The 21,008-nt window shown below is 36.1% G+C and overlaps 1 protein-coding gene across 1 annotated transcript in view; it reads left to right on the top strand.

Annotated features, from left to right (window-relative positions):
• TRHDE (thyrotropin releasing hormone degrading enzyme) overlaps positions 1 to 21,008 on the top strand; it is a 387,000-nt gene that overhangs the window by 281,543 nt on the left and 84,449 nt on the right. The window contains exons 8-10 of the mRNA XM_040491410.1: positions 11,312 to 11,377; positions 12,255 to 12,442; positions 17,802 to 17,890. Of these exons, the coding sequence (XP_040347344.1) occupies positions 11,312 to 11,377; positions 12,255 to 12,442; positions 17,802 to 17,890 (343 nt within the window). The remainder of the gene's footprint in view (positions 1 to 11,311; positions 11,378 to 12,254; positions 12,443 to 17,801; positions 17,891 to 21,008) is intronic.

Genomic DNA, 21,008 nt, shown 5'->3' with positions numbered 1-21,008 from the left:
GGGGCAGAGAGAGAGGGAGGCACAGAATCGGAAACAGGCTCCAGGCTCTGAGCCATCAGCCCAGAGCCCGACGCGGGGCTCGAACTCACAAACCGCAAGATCGTGACCTGGCTGAAGTCGGACGCTTAACCGACTGCGCCACCCAGGCGCCCCTGTGCTTAGTTTTTATATCCACTGTACATGTTGCTCCCCCATCAGGCATGTCCAGTTATCCTTTTATTCCACACCAACTTATTATATACCCACTCTATGTCAGATGCTACGATAAATACCAAGAATTCAAAGCATGCTGTATACAGCAGATATGGCCCTGATCTCATGAATCATATATAACAGGGTAAGATTGACCCTACGTGGGGGGAAAAAAAAGCAAATACATAGATATTTACTAAATGTGAGAAATGCTGGGAAGGAAAAAATAGAACACTGTGAGAGAACATATGGGCAGATGGGTCAGGCAATTTTAGATTTGGTGTTCAGGAACTCTTTCTCCAGAAGAAGGAATGTATACTGAGGTCTGAAGGTGAGAAAAGGCTGGGGAGGAAGGAGATCATTTTGGAAATATGGAAGGGCCTGCAAGGGGCTGGAGCAGAGAACTAAGTTCAAGGAAAAGAAAGAAACTGGTGTGTCCGAGCAGAGATAGTAAGGACGAGAGAGAAGGTAGGAGAGGAGGGCAGGAACTAATCATAGAGTGCCAAAGGACACTGTGCTGAGGAGGTTGGATTTTATTCTGAGTGCAGCGGGATGCTACGATCGATCGGATCAGTTTTAAGCTGGAATGTGATGTGGTTCCATTTGTACTTAAAAGGAGAAAGATTTATGTGATTTGAAGAGAAACCAGAGCATTCCATTTGTATTTAAAGCAGTTATCTGGAAACTTGTAATAACGCACTGGGCTTGGGGCAATCTGCATACCAAGAGAGGAATCAGGTAATAAAATTCGGAAGATATTTGAATATGCAGGTGAGAGATAATGGCAACTTAAATAGCCGGTAGATACACAGAGACATGGATGGATTCAAAATGTTTTTTTTTAATGTTTATTTAATTATTTTGAGAGAGAGAGAGAGAGAAAGAGAGAGAGAGAGCGCCAGCAGGGAGGGGGAAAGAGAATCCCAAGCAGGCTCCATGCTGTCAGTGCAGAGCCTGATGTGGGGCTTAATCTCACAAACCAGGAGATCATGACCTGAGCTGAAATCAAAAGTCAGACACTTAACTGACTGAGCCACCCAAGCACCTCCCAAAGTGTTTTTTTGAAGGTAGAATAAGTGGACCAAGGGATAGATTGGATGAAAGATGTGTATGAGAGGTGAGGAAGAAGAGGTACCTAAGTATTCTCCTAATGTTTGTGGGTTAAAGGCCTGGGAACAAGCCCTGTGGAGCTGTAACCCTTGGAGGTTGAGAGAAGACGAGTGGCCCAGGGTAGAGACTGATATGGAGCAGCCGGAGAGGCAGGCAGAATACCAAGGGTGTGGTGTCCCCCAAGTCAAGCAAAAAGCTTATTTCAAGATTCAGAAAATGATCAATGAGGTTAAATGCAGCTGAGAGGTGGAGTAAAGACTGGAAAGTATTTCTTTTGGCAGCTTGCAGATTTATTGATATCCGTGGCATGGATTAAAGAGAAATGTCCGAGTAGAAACATATGTATGTAGCATAAAATTTAAAGAAATTTGCCAAGGAAGGAGATCAGAAAATTAGGGTAGGTAGTTAAAGGGGGATAAGGCTAAGGAAAGTTTTTGTTTTGTTTTAAAGATGGGGGATGTTGTACTAGTTGGGCTGGTAGAGAAGGAGTCAGGTTGAGAAGAGCATGATAAATGTTAGAGAAGTAGGAGATAACTGGGACATGAGTCCCTAAGACAGTAAAAGAACTCATGTCTGATAGGAGATATACTTCCAGTAAATTTGGGAATTTGGAAATTCTGATGAATTTGATTTTTTCCGTGTTTTTTCAGCAAGGTCAGTAGCTGACAGTGAGGTAATAGTGGGCCAGAGAGAGGTTTGAAGATTAAGGATTGGGAAGGGAAGGACGGCATGGCTGTTGTATTGAGTGCCTATTTGAGTTAGGGAATTATGAATTTATAATAACACTAAACTGATTGCCTTATTTTCTCCCATGATGCTTAGCAGCATGATGAAGACCTGGAGAAGGCAAATACTTGGATTCATCCAGGACTGGGGTTTCACCACCTAGTGTCCTTGAAGGACAAAGCTGCAAAGGAGACGAGGCTATTTGCTATGAAATGATTAAGATGAGCTATGAAATATAAGCTGGATAATTGGGGAAACAAAAACAGAATCTGATAGACAAATACCTGCCATTGATAAAGAGTCTTAACAAGTATATATGATTTGAACACTGAATAAAAGAAATCCCCGTGGTTCGGAGCATATGGGAAATGTTATTTGTCCTTGTTGAATTCTCCTAATGTCATGCCTGTTAATATGGGGATATCCCAGGGAACTTTTTCAGTCCAGAGCATATGATGAAGAGCCCTTTGTTCTCCTCTACACTGATATACTGTCATACTGATTTCCTGGAGTGGGTTGATCAGTAAATGGGAAAGAAGTGAGACAGCATTTGTTGCTTGAATGTTTGGTATATATCTTGTCGAAGCTTTGTCTTTGTGGTCACCTAAATGTTAGTGTTTTTGCTGTTTTAGTGCCAACGTAGGTATGGCTATTTTGTGCCAAGGGGCACTAATGAGTGCTTCTATTTCATGAGCCACCCCAAGTCACAAGCAACCAGTGGCTTGTCACCTGAGCAGAGCTCGGTGAAAAATAGGGCACTAGACTGCACAACTCAGGAGCCCTCCAGGTCTCTTTCTTTTTCCAGACCTGGGAGGAGAAAGGTTTCTAAGCTTTCCTCAAACCTAAAAAACTGTGGCCTTAATTTTTTTCTTGCACTTTTACTTTTTAGTATATGTGCTGCCGAAGCGAGCATGCACTTTTACTTTAAAAAAAAAATCCCTTAGGGCAGCTGGATGGCTCAGTTGGTTAAACATCTGACATTTGATTTGGGCTCAGGTCATGACCTCACAGTTTTGTGGGTTTGAGCCCCGCATCAGACTCTGCGCTGGTGGTGTGGAGCCTGCTTGGGATTCTCTCTCTCTCTCTCTCTCTCTCTCTCTCTCTGCCCCTCCCCTGCTAACCCTTTCTCTGTCTTTCTCAAAATAAATAAATAAACTTAAAAAAAAATCCCTTTAAGCACTACCTTCCTTCCAGGTTGTCCATATAATTTCCCTCCCTTGAGTCACTAGGACATTTTGACTTCTGGAGGTGAGGCTGAAGATATTGACTCTAGGTACCCCCCACCCCCACCCCTTGAGCTTGGTCTTAAAATAGCTAACATATCTTGGGTTCTTATGTGGCAGGCATTTTTTCTAAGAGCTTTACTTGTTTTATGTCATTTTCTGTGCACAGTCTTCTCAAGTATTATATTATCTACCCTTTCCAGTCGAAGAAATTAAAGTTTAGAGAAAATAGATACCTTACTCAAGATCACATGACTGATAAGGATCAGCCTGAATTCCTATTTAGTTTTCTAAATACACACACACTTCTTTATCAATTGAGTTGCATTTTTTTTTTCCCAACTAGTCACCAGCACTAGGTCTGAATGAGTAAAGGAGTGGAAGTGAGGAACTCCATGTACGAACCCTATAGTCCGTGAGCATCTTGATTTACAAAAGGCAGTGTATTTTTACCAGTAAGAAAATAGTTTATTTTGTGAGCTTGTTGTGGTCAAAGTCCTTTACCAGGGCATTCAGGAAAAGCAATTCACAAACTTCAGTTTTACCAATAGATTCATTTTGTGTCTCAATAATATTTCAAGCTAGCAGCAGAAGTGAGAGGTAGGGATATTTTTCAGTACCCCAGCACACCCCTATAGACTTACATTCACACTATTTCACTAACAGGTGTAGGACCCTGTCAGCTTGTTCCAGAATGTACAAATCCAGCAATGGCAATATTACACCTCTGGTGATGCTCTTCCATGTTGAGGCATTGATGGCATGATATGTAATTACTAAATAAGAGATCTGTGAAAAGAAAACTGAGGTGAGAATATGCCATTGTCTATAATTGAAGACAAACAAACAAGTCTTTTATGTGCTAGCAAGTTGTTTTGATTTAAAATTTTCTGATTTTCTGGTACATTCTGCAATTCTTTAAAAAAGTATACTGCTTTTACATAATTATACGGATTATTATTATATTATATTATATTATTATATTATATTATATATTACATATTATATTATATTATATCATATGGATTTTTTAAATAATGTAAATTGCCTTTTTCTTCCTAGGAAAAATATATGAATACTCCTATATCTAAGTAAGTAACTTCTAAAAAGTAAATCTAGGTGAAACACACATTAAACAAATCAAAATCAAAATGGCATGTAAACAGTGATATGTTATTTTCAGGCATTTTGTTCTACCTGTTCAAATAACTTTCTTTCCTAAATACCTCTTGTTTTTTACTGTGTCTGGTGGCCAGATACTCCTGTACCTTGAAAAGTTTGTGGTGGTTCCTTTTTTCCTGGGTTTTCTTCTTAGAAACTTGTTATAATTTAATAATAAAGGTTTAATAATTATTCATATCTTTTCATCCTTGGTTCTTATCTACTAGAATAAAATGTAAACATTCTTTTATTTTGCATATAATGCTTTTCCAGTGCTTTGCTACTCATTTTTACTTAATATCACAATCTCCAGCCAGTTTTCAGTATGAACCAAAATAATATTTTGATCTGTAGTCTAGCTTTCTTGTGTGTTAGTTGGTCATCTGTCCCTGGTTTGGTGTCTTTGCTACTGTTTCTCAAGGTCAGGGAATGTAGAAACATCCTCTGAAGTGCATGGCCCAGGCTTCAAATGGGTTTTATCCAATCCTTGTATGACATTGCTATGATCTGGAAGCTTTTAATCTCCTTTCTTCCTTCCTTCCTTCCTTCCTTCCTTCCTTCCTTTCTTTCTTTCTTTCTTTCTTTCTTTCTTTCTTTCTTTCTTTCTTTCTCTTTCTTTCTTTCTTTTTCTTCTAATGTTTATTTATTTTTGAGAGAGAGAGACAGAGATGGAGACAGAGACAGAGAAACAGAGCACAGTTGGAGGAGGGGTAGAGAGAGAGGGAGATACAGAATCTGAAGCAGGCTCCAGGCTCTGCACTGTCAGCACAGAAAATGACACGGGGCTCGAACTCACGAGCTGTGAGATCATGACCAGAGCGGAAGTCAGACGCTTAACCGACTAAGCCACCCAGGCACCCCTAATCTGCTTTCTTATTGCCCATGGCTCCCTTTAAAATCACCCTACTCTAATGCACAGACTTACAAATATTTAATTTTTGAGGTTTAGGTTTTCAGGTTAAAAGCTCCTACTCTAGAAGCTTTAAGACAATGGTTTAGCTTAGTTTTATTTTTTGTTGTTGTTACTCCCTTGTGAACTTTTGTCTGTGGAACTTGTATACTTTTTCTCCAATCTTTTCATCTGCCTCTTTTTTTTCTTTTTTAACCTAAGTACCTACCTCCTTCCCTTCATACCTACTGTTTATAACACAGTGAAAGCCTAGAAGATTTATTCAATAAAACCAGGTGTTCTTTGCTTTCCATTTTGCCTAAGTTGGATGAGAGAGTTTCTACTTTTCTTTCTGAGGTTGCCAGGAAAATTTAAGATATTTGGATTTGTTTTGATTATATCCCCCATTAGTGTTGTATCAGTCAGGGTTTGGGGTTTGAAGCCACAGAGACAAACTCTGGCTAAGTCAGGCAAAAAGGAATTTATTGGAAGGGTGTGGGGTAGCCCTTGGAATCATTGGGAAGGCTGGAGCATCAGGCTTACAAAATGTGTGGTAGGAACTAAAGGGGACTCAAATTAAGAAACCTCGCCAAGGTCCTGCCAGGGGAATGGCTGGTTCAGCTGCTACCATTAGCATGGATGCCTCTGGACCCTCAGTCACCATCCCAGGGGATCATCTTTCAATTGTTCCTGCTTCTTTGCATTGGTCCTGCAGGATTCACAGTCCTGGGATGAAGTATCTACTCGCCTGAGGCCAGGGCACACGTGCATCCTTTAGCTGCCAGGGAGCATGGGGAAGGGAGTAATTACTATTTTGTCCCTTCCACTGCCAGTAGGAGGTGGAGCCCTCACCTTCCTGCAGGATTCCATGGTGAGTTATTGCCCCTATATAAACGTGGTGTTTAAATGCTGGAAAGCCCAAAGAATGACAAATGCCCACTACAAATTTTTGAGGTACAATTATTCTTAATAGAAAGGAACAGTATTTCAAACTCTTGCTTCAACCCTCTTGTCACATAGTCAGAAAAATCAATGCCTGAATTTACCTGGCATTTCCCAGACTAGTCTTACAAGTACAAGGGCTCCTACTTCCCAGTGTCACTGAGGCCCAGACTTGCCTCTCTTATCTCATTGGAGAAAACACAGGACTGGGTCCTGCCTTGTGCAGTCCCAGAGCAATACCCCCTAAAGCTGCATTAACACATTTCCACTAGAGCACAGGATGTGATTCTGACAAATGGGAATCACAGAGAGTTTGATGCAGGAATGGAGAGGAAGCTTTCATTATTATTTTTATTCATTTTATTTTTTAAGGTTTTGTTTATTTTGAGAGAGAGAGAGAGAGAGAGAGAGAGAGAGAGAGAGAGAGAGAGAGAGAATATCCCAAGCAGGGATTCGACGCGGGGCTCAAACTCACAAATCGTGAGATTGTGACCTGAGCTGAAATGAAGTCAGATGCTTAAGCGACTGAGCCAGTCAGGCATCCCAAGAAGTTTTCCTGATTCTTAAAAAGAGATTCTCAGGAAGAAATTCTGTTTCCTCTGTGCAATGTCATGTCTGAACGTGATGGTTGGGATTACTTGTACAATCTAACCGCAAAATTGAGGAGGAAGGCAAAACACAGGTAAAGGTGGGGCCAAACAATTTCTGGAGGAAAAGAGCTGCAGCTGTGGTACCTTCTCTTATAATAGGAAAGAATAAATCTTGTCATTAAAAAGGTCATTCTAGGGTGGATTTTTTTTTTTTTTTTGTAATTTGCAGCTAAACATATATAAACCGGTCCATATATCTTTGGTTTTTAATAAACTGTCTTTCCGTGTCCTGAGGAATAAATCCTTTGTGCAGTTTGTCCTCTGTTTCCATGTGCTAAAGGGCTCATTACTAGGAGTGCACAATTATTCCATGTAAACATATTAAAAGATAATAGTGATTTCCTTCCTCAGCTCACCTTTTCCTTTTCTCCCTATTTACTTATTAGTCCCATTGGCTTTTGTGCATGACTGATTGTGGATCATGTCACTTGTTAGCAAAAAAAGTAAAATAAAGATGGTCTCATACCCAATAGTTCAGTCTTTTGATGACATCATATGCAATTGCATCTATCAATGCGAGTTATATATCTGACAAATATGCACTGAAATAATAACTTATGTTCTGTGTTAGTGTTTAAATATGACATTTTGGAGGAACCTGATGGATATAAGAAATGTCTCTTTACAGTACTGTCAGTTGTTCACAGGGAGGCATATTGAATAAGGAAAGTCAGGAACCACACAAATATAGTCAGCATTTGCTGGGTCCCCAACTGGGCACATAGATGCTGGCTAAGCAGTGGTAGACAGGAATAACAGGGGCCTTACTCTCATGGAGTTTACAGAGTACATGAGCAGTCAAACTAATGAACAAGCAATTAGAACACAGTGTGACAGATGTTCTTACATGGTACAACGGGTGAGAATGTAAGAGGGGTACTTAACTCAGAATTAGGAAGGGGTGGGAATGGGCAAGAAAGGATTCCTGAGAAAAATGGATCAAGCCTGAGTCCCAGAGATTGAGCTGACTTGATGTAGGTGAAAGAGAGAGCATACATAGAGAAGGGCTTGTGCAATGACCTAGAAAAGGGAGAGAGTATGAATAGGCATCTGCAGAAAGCAGGAAGTAGCTAAGTAAGTTGAGGCAGAGAGCAACAAAGTAACAGGTGGGTTATGTGATATGAAGGGAACAGAGCAGGAACGGTGGCAGTGCTAGTCATCCAGAGAGGCTGTCAAATAGGAGGAAGGAAGGGGGAACCTTGAGGGAATAGTGGGGACGTGGATCATCACTTGAATGTGGTGGAAAGGGAGAGAGAGGCATCCAAGAAGATTACTTGGTTGAGGTGGATAGAAGGGTCGTCACTGGAGAAGGGCTGCCAAAAGGAGCTGATATGGGGGAGGACAGTGAGTTCAGCTTTGAGAAGCTCTTAGTCATCTGTGGAGCATCTAGCAGATATTGGGTTGGGTCAGCAGTTGTGTGCACAGGTGTGGGGTTTGGACATGGGCTGGAGTCTCTGAGTTCCACTGTTCTGATTTATTAGATGATGAAGATGATGTTTACCCCATAAATGTCATGGGATTGAATGAGATAAAATATAAAGCAATTCACACAGCACTATAAAAAGGAGGCAAATATAATTGTTTTCATTGCTCTGTTCTTTGGTTATTACCGTCAGTGATGCTTTTCCTTCAGTTACTCTGTTTCCAGCCAGTAGGCTGAAACGATTACAAAGATTATGGCAGCTTATTTCTACTGAATACTTAACTGTATTCTAGACACTCTTTTCTAATTCTGTACAGATATTAAAACATTTATTCCTAGAATAACCCTATGAAACAAGGACTTTTATTATCCCCATTTTATAGGTGTGAAGATAGGTATGGAGAAGTTAAGCAACTTGCCAAATCATGTAGCTAGGGAGTGTTGGGGTGTGGACTTGAACAAAGATAGTCAGACTTCCATTCTTGCACTTTATGTGTCAGAATATACTTTTGCTAAATGGGCCTTTAACTTTTAATCAGTTTTGTCCCCTAAGCATATTCTAGCAGTTATCTTTGTTCTTTTCAACAACTCTACTATTTCTGAGAACCCTCAATTCCTTTCACAGTTAATATTAAAACCCTTTCCTACTTTGTATCATAATGCCAAGCCTGTTGCAGAGTGACTTTCATACACATGCCTATAAACATCAATTTCCATTTCATATTTGTAACTCCAGCCATCTTCATATTCATCAACTTGTAGATTTGACAGGAACTTAAAATCTTCTTATTTAATTGCATACCAAATGTTTGAATTCATCTTGTCAGGTAGTTTTTGTACCAAGACTCCTACAGTTTCAGTCACAGAAACTGTCTTCCCCAAATCACATCTGAGTATCTGCCATTGTATTCAGTAACCTTTTCTCCACCACTGTTTCCCCAGCACATGAAAGCTACCAGCACTTGAGAAGTACACCTTATGTTTTTGGAATGAATTGATAAAGAAATGATTGATCATCAAAAAAAAAAACAAACCAAGAACAAAACAAAAACCACAACCACATTTACAATTCTGTAATTTTCTTTGTAATTTGACAAGGACAAAACAAAATTTCCTTAATTTAAAATATGACTATTTTCATGCAAGAGGAAGGTTAAAACAACTAAGGAAAACACTTGGGGTTTTCTATTTTTTTGGAAAAAAGAGTTGACATATGTAGAATTCCAGTAACACCTGAAGATTGGAACTGCCGAGAATCCAAGAAGACGCTTTCTGCCCTGAATTCTGAGGCAAGCAAGTCAGAGCTGCTTCCTAAGCCTGAATAATTGCCATTTTAGCCTGCTTGAAATGTAAATTTGAGCTTTATTCTGAATTGGGGAGGGAACCAAGAACTTGAGTTGAGGATCACTATTGGGTCAAGGTCAACTCATAATGTGAACAGTTGGTCTGTCTGTGAAGAGATTCTTGTAGTTATGTATTAGACCTTTCGAGATCCATGGAGTATTCCTTTGTTTCCTCTTTGGGATTATCCTAACAACACTATCCATAAACCAAATCCAAGAAATAAATAGTTCTATTTTGATACATTTTATTATTGCATCACTAAAATAAAACTCAAATTTATGTTTCATAATTCCCATTGTTCCAAAATTTATTCATTTAAGTACTAAAAAAGCATAAAAGATAATTGTGACAGTTAAATCTCAAATAACTTATTTAAATCCTGGTCCCTGAGTTCTAATGGAAAATGACTCATATGACATATTCAAAGCCAAAGTGGAATTCAGATTGGTTATTCAGGGTTGCATTTTTTTCAATAAAGTTATTCATAACACCTGATGACGGTGATGGATTTGTGGTTGCTAAGTTCGTGTTGGGCACTGCATCTTTAGAGTCTGATTAAGTGGGAGTTGCCATTTGCTGTGCTGTGAGTTGCCAACAAAGCTGAATCTGTCACAGGTGCTACAATTTGTATTTCAGAAAAATTTCTTCCCCAAGTTTAATTATCCCCAAAGTATTCCACTCTATGTAAAATACTGAAAAGAGTCAGCAAGTTCTTTTTTCTCATTTTCAGTACTGTGATGTAAATTAGGATTTTGTCTACTACCTACATGTTGTAGAGATGATGGAATTTCTAATGGCAGGGCCCCTCTGTTTTATAATATAAAATACTATTTTCTATTCATTTTTGCTGCCTTGGATTCAGGAAAAGAATAACGCCAGTTAGTCATAACTAAATAACGTATTCAGAGTGACATAAACCATGCTTCGTAGAAGGGAACAGGCATGAAGTAGATAGAAAATGTGTAGATTTAACTACTAATGATGGAAACTGGGAAATGAGAAGTCCTACGCTCAAAAATATTAAGTGTAGGATTGACTATTTCTTATTAAATATTAATATATGTTTCAAACTCATGGAAATAAGTGTGTATCATTTTTTGTATGAGACAGCCTGCCCTTTGCAGAGAGACTAGGGAGCTGGACGTGTTTTGGAGACGGTCATCACTCACTCTTTCAGCAAAGCAACTTGTCTTCACATCAGCGTATATCAGTCAGGCTTCTGCTGTTATTTTTTCTTTTCCATAAGACAGTTCCTTTTTTTATCCCCCAACATTTCAACAGGAAGTCCTGATGGGGAAGTGTCTTCTAAATATTTCAATGCAGAGATAGTTTCTTTAAAATTGCCCGAGGTTTATTTGGTAGATTAGAGAAAGGCCTTTGACCCTGGGAATCCATAGAAGTGATTATGGCTATGAAGATAATTTTTAAGATGGCAGTATTGTTTGGTGACTTGATCAAGAGATATGTTATAGTTAAATCTCTTTGGGATATTTTAAAATGGGATTCTTCATCATTTCCCATGCCTTTCTCTTTGACTTTGTACTAATGCAATTCTAACAAATAGAAATGGTTAATTGAATTGAGAAATAAGTGTGTTTACGGGAAATTGCTCAGCCTTCGAATTGTAATTACATTTTTATATTCTTTGTAGGATTATTTAACCATTCATAAGTATGGCAATGCAGCCAGAAATGATCTCTGGAATACACTATCAGAGGTAAAGTATAGGAAGCTCAAATACCAAAACCTCTTCTTGAATATTTGAATTGAGTTTATAAACCATTCATAATTTTTATTGGCACTGACAGTTGTTTTTACTTTTTATATTTCCATTTTCCCCATATTGCTTTATCATTTTAATTTTGATACATTATATTATAAAAATAATGGGATTTAAAATTACTTAAACCATAAATGGTAGTAAAAAGTACCTTGCCTACTTTCCAGCAAGACAGTACTTCTGAAATACAACATTAATATGGTGTCAGGCCCTTATGTTTGAGAGAAATATTGATGTTAAAGTAGTTTTTTTTCTTAAATTTTTTTTTCAACGTTTATTTATTTTTGGGACAGAGAGAGACAGAGCATGAACGGGGGAGGGGCAGAGAGAGAGGGAGACACAGAATCGGAAACAGGCTCCAGGCTCTGAGCCATCAGCCCAGAGCCTGACGCGGGGCTCGAACTCACGGAGCACGAGATCGTGACCTGGCTGAAGTCGGACGCTTAACCGACTGCGCCACCCAGGCGCCCCAAAGTAGTTTTTTTTCTATAGGTGAATAACAAATATTTAAGTTTGATACTGGACATATTTGGGATACTTAATGATGCTACAAGTACTTGTTTTAACAATAAACTATGTTTTGTTTTCCATTAAGTAAAAACTTTAATGTTAATAAAGCTTTCATTTATCTGTATGTATAAAGCTTAACTCAAGGCAAGAAGGTTAACTTTACTAACACATTGTATTAGCTTCACTCATTTTACATGTTTTCAAACTTAAGTAAATCATAAAGGTAAAAATAAAAATGGCTCACTGGTAATTATGTTTACAATTCATGTTTATAAAACTAATTTATGCAATTTTGGTTATAAAGGCTTTAAAAAGGAATGGAAAATATGTAAATATACAAGAAGTAATGGATCAGTGGACACTCCAGATGGGTTATCCTGTTATCACCATCTTGGGAAATACAACAGCAGAAAATAGAATAATAATTACCCAACAACATTTTATTTATGACATCCGTGCTAAAACTAAAGCGCTTGAACTTCAAAATACCAGGTACAGCACTCCTTTGCATGAAAAAAACAATTGCTTTTATTAGTATGTTTCACTGTGGGTTTTTTAACATTTTGAAAAGAAATGCTGACCACAATTATAAAATGTAAGTGAAATATAGTTTTCATTTCTTTATTTACATGCGGGGTTTTCATTTTGATTCCTCTTTTACTCTCATTTCCAGATATTTTAACCATCAAAATGACAGCATACCAAAATTATTTTGTTTAAGAAGACAGAGTTTAAATTATCATGGTGATTTAGAAAGATATGTGATTTCTTACTTTTCCCTGTAAATGTTTGTTGAATTAAATTCAAGAAAGTTAAGATGCATCGAAGTCAATTAAATGGAATTGAGCAAACTGAGATTTATAAAATAGATGAGAATAGAAACTATCCAGAAAGACTAATTAAAACAAACTAAAACCACAACCAGACTAACTAGTGTCTGAGCCAAAGGAACGCAAACTAGATCCATTTTTAAGTGGTCTAAGTAGCAATGCTACTTAGCATCAAAATATGTTCTCTTCCCTCATTTTCAGTGTTTGAAACCATTGAACACACAACATACATAGAATTTTTATTTGTTGTAAACTTTCTTTTCAAATGCTTATTTAATTACTGAAAACAGCACACAGTGCTTCTTTCTTTTCTACTTTGTATTTTCGTATTGTTTTGTGTCTTATTAAAAGCTAAGACAAGGAAAGATAATAGAACTTAAATCAGTTCATTTCATTTTTTAAAAGGTGCCCTGAGACAAGATTGAAGGGGGGGAGACAGAAGGGATGGGGTTTAAAATTAATAAATAAAGTGAAGTGCTTGGATTAGGTTGGTCATTCTGACTCCCATTACCCTGGGATATTAGAACCCTGATTTTATCATCCACCAATACCTAGGAGGTGTGAGGCATGAATTATTTTTTGTTTTTGTTTTTGTTTTAATCTCCAAAAGGAATGGAAATCATTCCCAGGCAGGTTAGTTCCAAGATGGGCTATACGTAGGAGTGATTGAGAAATTCGTGAATGTTTTCTGGTGACTAAATGTGGAATGTCACTCAGGAAAGCATGGTCTTAAATGTCCTGGTCGGCATATATTTTGGCCTTCACCAAACTGCCCTTGCAGCCCAACTGTTTCAGTACAGTATTACCCTGCCACACTGTCAGGGCCTGACTCTGTCAACGCCTCTTTACTCAGCCGGATCCCGCACAGCTGTCAAATGCTGCTTTGGGTTGGTCCTCCACCCTCTCTGGCCCTGGGCTAAACCTGCTTAGGCATCAACCCTGGCCTTGCCAGGAAGTACATAAAAACTACTTGACTGTGGCAAAGTTAGAGAGATTTAGGCCATGCCTTTGAGAATGATCAGTCTGACACAAACATCACTGATGCAGAAAAACATAAAGGACCCGCAAATGACAGAACAAATTTTGAACAAAAATACTCTGTCAGCCTATAACATGCATCAGATGTATCAGCTATGGGTCTGACTCTTTAAAGGAAGAATTTCTCCCAGGCTGTATAAGTACATCAGCTCTATAGAGCCTTGCTTTTGCTAGAGTTATAAAATCATATGGATAATTTTGAACCCTGAGAACTTGGCATATAAAATATTAAGAGTAAGATAATGCATGGAGTCCCTTTAATCTTGAAAATTATTTTCTATCTATTTTGAAATAACAGAGCTTGCAGTTAAAAATTTAGTATTCAATTGTATATTATTGATCATTTTATTCACTCTAACCTGTGGTCAGAGCTTCAAAACCAATTCTATCTGTCTATCTACATCTTTATTAAACAATGCAAGCTGTTGATCCAGTAAAATACAGTGCCCACGATACATGAAACCCCATAAATTGTGGACATTTTCTGAGCCAGTATACTCAATTGTTTGTCTTGAATTTTTTTTTTTTAATTTGTTTCTATTTCAACGTTTATTTATTTTTGGGACAGAGAGAGACAGAGCATGAACGGGGGAGGGGCAGAGAGAGAGGGAGACACAGTATCGGAAACAGGCTCCAGGCTCTGAGCCATCAGCCCAGAGTCCGACGCGGGGCTCGAACTCACGGACCGTGAGATCGTGACCTGGCTGAAGTCGGACGCTTAACCGACTGCGCCACCCAGGCGCCCCTGTCTTGAATTTTTTAAAGCATACTAGAACATCACTACAACATTCCCAAAACATTTTTAGTGTAATAATAATTATATTTGTAGCACAGAAAGATCTTTACATCACTAAAAATTGCATAAAGTTTGATGACATATAAAACTGAATTAAATATTTGCTAGAATGTATGCACTTTGGGAGTTCTGAATTTGTGTAGTTTATTTTTTTCTTTATGAAGTTAATATATTGCAACCTTAAGTAATATCTCCTCATATACTTATGGAGCTTCTCAGAGTCCCGTGCTACAGAGAATTATATTTACCTCCACACTCGTATTTTCTTTTGCTATTGACCCAATGACAGCACTCTCTCAAGGGTGTATGGTGTCTACATTAATGCTTTCCTAATATTGGTACCATTTTGAAGAAAGATTTCTCACACTAAAATAAGTACCTATTATTGTCTACCTTAATGTGGTTATTAGGATAAATATTGTTTCATTAAAAAAATGTGAACTATGAAGAGAGGTACTCCCAGGGAATATTAAAGAAAAAATATCTTTGAGGTCTATTGAAATGCATTTTGTGTATGTTTTTGTTTTTGTTATTTTTCTGCTTAAAATGAGATGGCTAAAATGAAAACTTAGGTGGCTGGGACACAATCTAATTTCACAAATTCTTTTTTCTAGTCTTTTTTCAAACATAACCTACTGCAGGGTGAGATTTCCTTTATACCACACCACACTTCACTCAACAGTGTTTATGTCTTCCACCCTTTTAAGTTATAACCGTAAAGCAACCTAATTGCCACGCTTTCTTTGATTTTTGAAATGAAATTTGTGAAAAGATCAAATACGTGTTGTTTAGAAAGTTATGAAAAATAACACATAGGATTCATTGGATACCAGTTCAGAAATGAATACAAATTTTAGATATGCTTGGTATTTTGTAATTTTTATTTTGTTTCCGTGACAATATACAGATTTTCACTGTGTGCATGCACAATCGTACATACATGCAGAGACACACAGAAGGCAAAAGCATTCTTAGAAAGAATATAGAAGACTGTTTCAAAAGTTTTACAAAATGCCCGAATGTTTGTACCCCAGTACCTTATAGTTAACTCTTTTGCATCTGAACAGCTATGTGCCATTTAGGAAGTTTCCTATATGTATGTGCCATTGACTGTAAACAACATGTGGGTATTGACATGAATCTCTTTTTCTGTACTTTAGAGACTTTTGCTGAAATTCAAATATATTGAAGCATGCCATAGAAATTTTATTATAATTTCTAGCTTCACTATTTAGAAGAATAGAGTCTAACTAGATGCAGAATTATATTTTTTTATATAAGGGAAAATAGTGTTTCATTCACATTCCATGATCATGCTTAAAAAAGATATACTTATCCTTGAGGATTTTTAAACATCTTCAGTTTTACATATTTCTTGCCCTTTAACTGATACTTATTTGGCTTCACAATTTAGTTGACCCAACTCCATGTGGAAGATGCATACCAAAAAGTCAAGTTCATAAAGTTAATCTCTGTCTTGCCCATAGAATGATTTGGCCCCTTTTATTTTACTTTGGTCTAATCCGATGTGATCCAATTCAATATCAATTTATGGGATGCCTTCCATTTCTAGGCTTTTTAAAAATCTTTGGTACACAAATATGAGCTCATAGTTTACTTTGAGAATCAGATGCACAATCAAGCATTATTCTCTGTTAACTAATGCTTTGGATTAATCAAAAAAGAGTTATTATTTTTAAAGATCTGCTGTTAAATAAATATATATCAATTCTCTTTGTCTTTCTCACAGTAATACCGTTATTAAATATTTGTCATAGTCTTAGTATTATATTACGACCTTGGAGGTATTTGATAAAGAGCTTACATGGGTTGTGTTCATTTACTTGTACTTTGAAAACAATACTTTTGGCTACTATAGGTGTGTTTATTTCCTGACCAACTGTGTAGATTCCATTGTAGTACAACATAGTGTCTCCATATAGTTGGCACTCAAAAATGTTTCTCTGGCTACATACAGCATATACTTTTAAAATTTAGAATTTTAAACATATTATTTTAACTTTTCATATTATAGATGGCAATTTGTATAAAATTGTGAATTTCTGCCAATCTTCCATTTATATATTTTTAGTATTACTGAATTCTGTTTATTGTAAGTGGGAAACATGAAATTATAACATAATCAAATTCCATACGACAGAATGAGAGGAGATGCCCTCTTTTCCCATCCCCCCAAAACATATTCATTATATTTTTAAATTATATAACCCTGGATATGGTTCCTGAAAATTCTCAATTCTCTGTCCACTCTCTAAATTACAGAGCTCATATAGTATCTTTTCCATAAAATCACAAATATTTTTCACATACTAGATATTATTGGCTACCCCTGTTCTTAATGGTGCAATGGTAGGTCAACACTGAACTTATTTTAAGACCATCCAGCTTATCTCTGGCTAGTCACTTGAGATTAAATTGATACTACTTCATGTACAAGAATAGGCTTCAATTTTTATTCCATAAAACGTCAAATCCTAGAAAATTCTTCCCTTAATCGCTGAGACTCATGACTGATCCCTGCACATTGGTTGATGATTTTATACATCAATTTGGAAATTTCATTTCACAAAACAGAACATTAAGTGTGTCCTATGTGTTCTTTGTATTGATCTAGATTTTAGGGACATCTGATTAGTTTCTTTTTTCATTCCTACTTTGCTGAGCAACTTTAAGTGTGCTGTATTAATTAACCTTTCTGTAAAATGTAATAATAGTACTTTTTAGGATAGTTATCTGAATAAATAAGGATAATGTTGAAATGTAAATGCATGAAGCCACTGAAATGTGTACTAATTTAATATAGAAATGAAAGGAAAAGAGTTGTTTTGAGATTTTAATCAATATGTGTTATGGCTCTGATTTATTGATTTAGCTACTTTTTATTCCTAGTGCAAAATGCAAATCATTTTGTTTTGTTTTGTTTTGTTTGCAAGATAAATTGTTTTGTTGAAAGTCCCCCTTCTGTATTGAAATTCAAACACTTACAGGCTAAGTCTGTGTAATGGCTTTGAAGAAGTGAATTCATCTTCCTTAGTTTTGTGACTGGGGAATTTTTTTTAGTGTCCCTAAAGAGTAATAAAAATCATGCAGAAGGTGCATAGCAAATGTTGTTTGTTTATTTGTTATAACCTTTTTTTATTCTTAAAGTTTCTATTTTATTTTGCAGTTACTTGTGGCAGATTCCATTAACTATTGTGGTAGGAAATAGAAGCCATGTGTCTTCAGAAGCAATTATTTGGGTGTCTAACAAAACAGGTAAAATATATTTTTTCTCCTCAGGAACTATTTGGCTTCAGATAATTGTTTAGCAACTTAACCTCTGGTTTCAGCTGTTGTAACAATGTGAATAAAGACAAATTAAAAAGAAAATATAGAAGAATGATAATTACCTCTATAAAATTAAGTATAATATAGTATAGTTTGTACATAGTCTAATTTTAATCTGCCTATATAATTATTAAATTTATTTGTGTCATTCAAAGTAAAGAGAAAATTTTAAACCAATCATTTGTAGTACTAATTTTGGCTGTCTTAAACTGTATGATTTTATAATCCCAAATGTAATTACATTAGAATCATAACTCCCAATAGAACAGTATACCAAATAATGGAACACAGGACACATTTTAAATTCCATTTTTCTGCTATCTTGTCTTTACTGGCTCTTTAAAGAATGGGGAAGGTGATATACTCCGTAAAATCAGATAATTATAGGGACAGAGAGGAGGGGCCTTGATAGGTCATCAAAGCGTCCCCTAAACTAGGGTTAACTCTCAAGGAGCAGAGAAAGATGAGATTCTATTCTGTTTCTAAATATCTTCAAATAAGATAGTAACCTATTTCAATTCACTGCCAAAAAGCTATTTCTTGAATCCAATCTAAATCTTTCATGCTAGATGTGAAACAGGTCTCTTTAATTTCTGTTTTCTATTGAATTGAATAAAAAGGCAATTATTATCTTTTATGCAACATTTCATTTAGATTTAAATGGTCAAGTATGTCCACACTTTGTTTTTCTTATTTCTTTGTGTTCTGCTAATTGATTTCATAACCACTGTATAAGGAGCCACAAATCTTTTTTTTTTTTTTTTTGCAATAAGTGAGGTATAAATACATACATAAATAAATAAAAAGTAAACATTGTTTCTGCCCCCTAAGTCTTGTTATTATAAGGGAGATGTGAGTGCTCAAAATCCATATATACAAGAAAAAGTTCTTACAGCAAAATCTAATCTACTTACCAGAAATGTAAATCCTTGTATTTCCAGTTGAATTTTTATTCAAATTTTCATGCTATTATATTTTAACACATAATCACATATTATAATAATGTGTTTTTATTTCTATATATCATGTATAAAAGATTCATAAGTAATATAGTGATGAATTGAAATGCTTACTTTAAAATTTGGTGTTTCTACTTTTAAATTGCTTATTCTATTCTATTCTTCTCATTTCTTAGACTTAGCATTCATACCATGATTTTGAATTCACACTATATTATTTATCATTTTACTTCTTTTTTACTTTCATGTGATTGTTTTATCTATCTAAATAATTTGTGATGAAATGATGAGTGAAAACAGTGAGTCATTAACCTAACAATTTAACTGTTAGAATAAAGTCATCCCTACATAGGATTGCTAGGGACATGAAATAGAACAGTTTTCAGAAACCAAGTAAAACATTTCTCATTGGAAGGTCCAGTGGAAATGGGACAATTGGAAGAGTGCAGAGATACTGATCAAATGTCAGGATCAGACCAAAACTTTTAGGCAGTGTTGGGATTCAGGGCAAGTCTGATTCTTCTTGGATACTTCCCCAAAGGTCCATTTCCCCTAACTCCCCAGTTATTTGCATGCCATCATTCATGATAACCTCTGGTTTCATACAGAGTACCCAGGATAGGGTCACAGCTTTTCTTGACTAATAACCACAGGTGTATTTGAGAAGTTGTTTCCACTTATAGTCTTTCATTATTAATCAGGAATAATAATAACATGATGTTTCAAAGTGTACATTTGCCTAAAATGTCACCTATATTAATCCACATGGCTGTTACACACACTATATAGTATGCGCAGTGCATAACTCTGGGAGATGATATTTACATTGACTTTCATATTGATGGCACACTTCCTCTCCCCAAAGTTGTACAGTATGCAACCTACAGAGTATAATGTGTCAGTTTTCATTAAATCACAGCAGAATCTTCAGGGTGATGAAACATTGTCCCAACTGAAATGCTCACACCTTTGTGGGGAATGCCCATTCCAAGTAAATGTTCCTTGAAAACTTTATAAATACATAAATCTGGAAGAAGCTTCCAAGCAGGACCTAAAAGAAAAACAACCATTCTGTTTTCCCTGTTGAGTCTCATTCTGACTATATTTGGTTTTGTCTTAAAGTCCTTTATTCTGATGACAAATAAAAACTGACACACCCTCCACATTGGGGGGGCCCCAGATTGTTAACTCTTGTGTCCTTTTATATGTTATGACTTCTCTCTCTCTTGTTTTTCAAAATATAGTCAACTAGTATCAATAATAATGTTTTTCCATAAAAACATTAAAAAACTATTTTGGTCAATTCTTATCAAAATGCATCTTAAAAGTCCACCTTTTAATTATAACAATAAGATCAATGTTTTAATATTTTTCATTGTCAGTAACATAAATTTGATCTCAGGAGGTACTAAGGCACAGTCATTGGTAAATAATTAATGTATATATTTGATTTGAAACATCATATATTCTTGACACCTCAATTTTTTAAACCCTTTAGATGATTACCTAATTGATTCCAAGTTAAGGCATAGTTCATTTTAGCCTAAGAATAGTTTTAAAACCAATTTTTTAAATAATTGAAAGCAGGTAAAGGATTTATATCTTTTGACTTTAATGTTGATATACTGAGAATATAGACATTTATAAATGTAGCACCTTGGATATTGATTGACAATTAATATGTAATGGAAGGAAATAAATTTAATGCCAAATGTTAGAAAAGATTCAAAATAAAAGGGAAATTGATTCTGAAATTACAAGTAAATGTTAAAGATAGTATAATGATGTAGTGTTTGCCTTAATCATTGGTTTGTATAAGATTCGCAAGCCTTTAGAATGAGTTATTTTTATCCTCGCTTTATAAATGAGGAAGTTAAGGCTTGAGAAATAATTTGCCCAAATTGTCTTAGGACCTTCGTTTTCTTTTCTAAATTATTGCCTCTAAACTACACACACACACACACACACACACACACACACACACACACAGGATTTTAAAACACGTAGGTTGCTTAGCTGATGTGCCAAATCCTCAACACGTTGCCTTTGTGTTCACACACATGGTTCTTTATAGGTTCTACAGAGTA

Source organism: Herpailurus yagouaroundi, unplaced genomic scaffold (assembly GCF_014898765.1).
Source record: "Herpailurus yagouaroundi ecotype Mexico unplaced genomic scaffold, PumYag 182, whole genome shotgun sequence".
NCBI classification, from domain to species: domain Eukaryota; kingdom Metazoa; phylum Chordata; class Mammalia; order Carnivora; family Felidae; genus Herpailurus; species Herpailurus yagouaroundi.
This window is presented reverse-complemented; position numbering and strand designations above follow the sequence as displayed.